The following is a 5,608-nucleotide window of genomic DNA, read 5'->3' as shown; positions in this document are numbered from 1 at the left end:
ATAAATTAAACCATAATTCATGGAGTAGATATTACACTAGTATATACTACAAATGAATTCTTCAGTCCTTTTCAACTTCACGAGTCTTTGGTGGGGAGTACAAAAAACAGAATAAAAAAACATGAATAGAATTTTTTTTAAAAAAAAACATGTCATGTACACTACAAAACAATAAGTGGTATAAATAAATACATAGATATGGGTAGAGCTATCAGATCAAGCCGGAGATCAATTATGGATCAAATCTAAAATGTTTAATTGGATAATATACACTTTATACATTGCCAAGTGTCCTTGTAAATTGAATAAGCTAAAAAATTACTATGGAATATCACTTTATAATTTCCATCAAATTATTATCGAATCGAGTCAGTTTTGGTTAACTCCACCTCAATGAGAATGAGAAGAGCTACCAACCTACTAGTCCACTTTTCTCCCAATAAAATGTCAATTGTCAAACTAAGAAAGGTAACATTTTACACAATATGACGTCTACCATAAAACTTTTACATACGGGCCCCACTATGAAGATTCTAGAAAGTAAAACACACAAACACACACAATCTCTTAACTGAAAAATTCTTGGTGTAAAGATAACGTCATTAAGAAACGGACAATTAAATAGCAACAACTGAAGAACGGTCGTTTTAATGGTGCAGCATCTTCCTTAAGAAATGGTCTTCTAAGTTGTTGCTTATTTTTAATACACTTTACACAAATAAGGCTGACCAAATAATATTACTACAATTAAATAAAAACATAATTTATTTCATCACGCATTTGTCTCCGATTTGTTGATATATTCTTATTTGATTTAGCCAAGTTTGACAATTATTGGACTGGCATAATTTAGTTAGAATTTCTGAAAAGTTGAGACAATAATCTATTTCTATTATAGTGCTTTGATTAAAAATTACAGGTGTCTCTTTTATTGTTGTAAGAAGTTTCACATATTCACACTAATCTTTTTTGTATGTCCTCGTTCTTTTTATTTGTCCATTCGTTGTTGTTTACTTGATGAAATTTTAATTAGGTAAAGCGATAAAAAAAAAAAGTTGGTTAGAGTAAACATATTGTATAGGAAGGTAAATCAGCGATTCTTTACAATCATTTATAGTCAACTCTACAATCCAAACAAAAAAAATGGAGCAAAGTAAAAGATACAGATTATCTACTCTTTAGTACAATAGTTTTACTACAATTTTTCAATGGTGGTTGTCTTCTTATTGGAGTATCAAACACTTTTACCTGGTAGGAAATGTTGTCATTGTAGAAGTTTGATTGTTTAGTGGAGGAAGTAGAAACTTTCACATAAGCCATTTACTTAGGGGTTACTAGGTAAGTAGCTTATTTATTTTGTGAAACTTTTAATTTAATAAGAATTATTATATCCATCAAACAACAACAATAATTGTCATGTAACATTAAACACCCCCATTCCTAATAAATACATCACTTTAAAATAAATTGAATTGTCATTACTCTACTTATTTTAAAATTAAAAATTAATAATTAAAATCGAGGTTAAAATGTTCAAAAATATGGTAGAAAAATAAATTCAAGTAAGTAAAATTTAAATTAATCTAAATTATTTCAAATTATTACTTCATATAAATTCATACAAAGTATAATTTTTAGAAAAGTTCAGTTATAATAGATAAACTAGTATTTAGGTCTTAGGGAATATCCCGGGCGGTCATTACATGGGGTTGCATTAAAATATGTTTTAATTTATGATTTAGTTTTAATTTTTTTAAATAAATTTGTTATTCATATGGTCATTCATTACATATTAATATTTTGCATTAAAAAATAACATAAACTATGACGTAGCTCAGTGTTACACATAGTTTTATGATTAGAGGTTGTATGTTCAAATCTCGTATGTAACTTTTATTGTATTTTAAGTTGAGGACACTTAATATACATGTATGAAGAAAATCGTCACATAACACGTAAACTTTGTTTGAAACACCTTATAACAAGACGTACAATTTGGAAAAAAAAATGTACAAATTTAAAAGTTGAGTTATATTTATTAAATTTCTTAAAAATAAACTCCAATCAACCGTGATTATTGAATTTCTAACCTAGAATAAAAAGTGAATTTTCACCCAAAATAAAGTGGTTTTTCCTAATGATCACCCCCATCATCCCCACCTCTTTTTGTGTTTAAATTTTGGCTTTGAGCCAGGTGCTGTTCAATGTACATCCCAGAGCAAATCATTGATTTTAGAGCCAAATCAATCATTTTAACACTCAATAAATCCACTGAAAAAAGCTTAAAATCCAGTCAGATTTTCAGCTGTATTTTATCTAAAATAACAAGCAAATTATCAAAAACCAATGCAACAACTTCAGAAAAAAAAATATATAAAAAAAAAAAAAAAAAAAAAAAAAAAAAAAAAAAAAAAAACTTTCACTGTTAATTACTGTAATTTTATCAGGTTGTATGCAATTATACAAATACAACCTTTAATTATAAATCTAATTGTACAAATTAAGCACAAATTTTTTGACTAGCTAGGGATAACCAATACGGCAATACCCTGCTAAAAGCACTAACCAACAATTTTTTTTTTTATCTTAATTCATGTTTAATTTTGTATTAAACATTTTCTTTAGACATTATAACTATATCAAACTCCCTACTGTACAACAATGATCTCACAAAAGTGGACAAAATTTTTAGCAATAAACATAAGTGGTAAATCCATCTTTACCATATGTGTATATCGAGTCAAGTTGAGTCGAGCTTAATAGCAACAAATTGGGCATCGAATGAGCCCGTTCTCATTGCAATCGGGACACCTTTGAAATCCATACTCGTCCTCTTCATACTCTTCTTCATCATCATCGTCTTCTTCGTGTTCGTAGTAGATTTTACAACTACCCGAGCACGTTTCACATGGCACGAACCTTATATCGCCACAAGCCTCACACACGTCCACTAGGTTACCACCATCATCTTCTAGCCTTTCACAATGTGCTACAATTTTCTCAAGCTTACCATCTTCGTGCATTTTTCGTATTTCATCAATTCCGCCAATGTACCTTTCTCCAATAAACACCTTAGGCAAACCACCCTTAAACCCTTCGCCTAGTAGCTCCTTCAACTCCTCCTTGAACCCCGAGTGCATCGATACATCCCTCTCATCCACCCGAACTCCTAGTCCTTTTAGAATAAGGCGAACATAGCAACAATTTTCGTATGTTCCCCTCACCCCTCGTAAGCTAGTGAAGTACAAAATCACCCGTTCTTTAGAACTATTGATCCCATTACTTTGAACATAACCATAATCCGGTGAACTCAACATATCATCCTTTTCCTCGGCACTATCTTCCTTTTCATCAGCTATAATCCTATACACAAAACCATTAACATGAGCATAACCATCATCATCTCCACTCGAATTGTCCGCGACTTGCAATAATCCCCCATCATCCATGATCAAATGCTGTTGCTCGCGACCACCATCACGAGCCTTAAGGTGAAAAGGGTTCGTAGGAGACAACTCCTCGAGCGCCTTCCTAAACATAGAAATAACTTCAGGATCAAATTCAGAAACCAAAGCCTTCGAAATGGAATTCACATTATCACCATCCTTCTCCTGAGCATCAAACCAAGCCTTTGCATTCTTCGGGGAATCCATCCTGCTCTTCTGTAACCCTCTAGGAGAATCAACAAGAGGCGGTATCGAATCGACCGAAACATGGAAAGAAAAGCTCCTAACATGCTTATCACCAAGAACCCTTAAAGGACTAGTGTTATTATCTTCAAGACCTTCCATTAATTCACGAACATTGATCGTTTCGGGCTCGCCAGGAGGTGTCCTAATAGGGGTTTTAGGTACAACTCTTGTAATTTTCTCATCAATCATTTTAGACCAAGCTTTTGCCTCAATCATACCCATTGTGAAATCTTTATTTTTCTCAATACCCTCTTCAGGATTCGTCCTAGAATCAAAATCAACCTCCTCCCTCTCAAAATGATCATCCCAATTTTCGGCCCCGGCCGAAAAACTAAGATCAACCGGTTTCTCTAGCCTTATAGAGCCTAAAGTGGAGGATGTAAGTGCTACCATATGGTAGCTATCCCCTTGCTTTTCTGGTGGGTGATGTACATTCATAGAAAAACTTCTTCTACTCATTGGTGAATATTTTGCCTTGCAATGCCGACATTTGGATTGCTTTGAACTCGCACAACCCATCTATGAAAGCTTATATAAGACGGTCTTATGTGTAATACAATAAATCGGAGATTTAAGGGATATGATGAAATCGAAGATTGCAAAAAAGGCTATAAATTCTGCATTAAGAAGGCGAAAACAGGGAAGAAAACAGAGGATTTTTGAAGGAGAGATAAATTTGATTATTGAGATTGACGAACAGATAAGAAGAACATTCCCTAGATTTAGGGATTGCTTAAAACCCCAGCTTCAAAATCTTAGAATTAATAAAAATTAAGCAAATGGGTATTATTTTCAGAAAAAATAATTGTCACTATACCCTCTCAAAAGTAGTGTACAAAATTGATAAAAATATTGGAAATTTTCATCAAAATAATTGAAAAAATTTATGCTCTAAGATGATGAATAAAAGAAGAGAAAAACAATGAAGAAGAAGAAAGAGAGGGTAATGAAGTTAGATTCAGATCCATTAATTAAAGAGGTAAGGTAAGAAAATTAAATGCAATTAGTTACCAAAATTAAAAAACGTACACGTTTTTAAATTGACTTGGAAATTGAAATAAGAACTTAAATGAAGAAAGTTTGAGAAAGAAAAAATGAAGATTCTAAAAAATGAATATGGGGGTAGTGTTTTTTGTGTAAAGATAATAAAAAAGATTACACAAAATTAAAAAAAAATTCCAAAATTGTTCCGAAATCGTGTATTGTATGATATGGTAGCAACCCTTTCTGAGAAATTGGCTAGAAAATAGAGGGAAATGGGGGTATAAAGAGAAAGAAAAGAAGGTGTAAATTGGGTGGTTAAGAGGTATGGAAGAAGGGAAAATCTTCGTTGGAAAAGTTTGAAGAGGATATATATTATGGTTTTTGCTGTCAACGGGAAATTTTAGAATTTAAAATTCAAGTATAAAAAAAAATTAAAAAATTAAAAAAAAAAACAATAATACAAAAAGTTGTAGTACAAAGTTACAAAAATAATAGTTTGACGATGGTTGTTAAGACGGCAAGTGCGGCAATTATTGCTTGAAAGGCTCCCTCCACTAATTGCTTACGATTTTCTTTTTAATTTTCTTCTAAGACATTAGTCATTACACTCATTAGATTGTAATTTATCTTAATCCTATCCAATTAAATTTTTTAGGACTTAGGCCCCGTTCTCTTCACCTTATTTTTGTTGAACTGAAATTATTTTTACTGAAATAAAATTATATTTGCTGAGCTTAAATTATTTTTATTGAAGTTAAATTAATTTTACTGAACTGAAATTATTTTTGCTGGACTGAAATTACTTTTACTGATTTTCTATTATAATTCTTCTTTAATAAAACTGAATTTATCGAAATGAACTTATTTTTACTGAACTGAAAATAATTTTACTGAATTGAACTTATTTTTACAGAACTGAAATTATTTTTACT

General features: G+C 31.3%; 1 protein-coding gene across 1 annotated transcript; it reads right to left on the bottom strand.

Annotated features, from left to right (window-relative positions):
- Nucleotides 1-2,405: 2,405 nt before the first annotated feature.
- LOC145584826 (uncharacterized protein At3g28850-like) lies at nucleotides 2,406-5,066 on the bottom strand. Its single transcript, XM_081641617.1, has one exon. The coding sequence runs from the start codon at nucleotides 4,209-4,211 to the stop codon at nucleotides 2,757-2,759; it is 1,455 nt and encodes a 484-aa protein (XP_081497743.1). The 5' UTR covers nucleotides 4,212-5,066; the 3' UTR covers nucleotides 2,406-2,756.
- Nucleotides 5,067-5,608: the final 542 nt, after the last annotated feature.

This window comes from Chenopodium album, chromosome 16 (genome assembly GCF_948465745.1).
Source record: "Chenopodium album chromosome 16, dcCheAlbu1.1, whole genome shotgun sequence".
NCBI classification, from domain to species: Eukaryota; Viridiplantae; Streptophyta; class Magnoliopsida; order Caryophyllales; family Amaranthaceae; genus Chenopodium; species Chenopodium album.
This window is presented reverse-complemented; position numbering and strand designations above follow the sequence as displayed.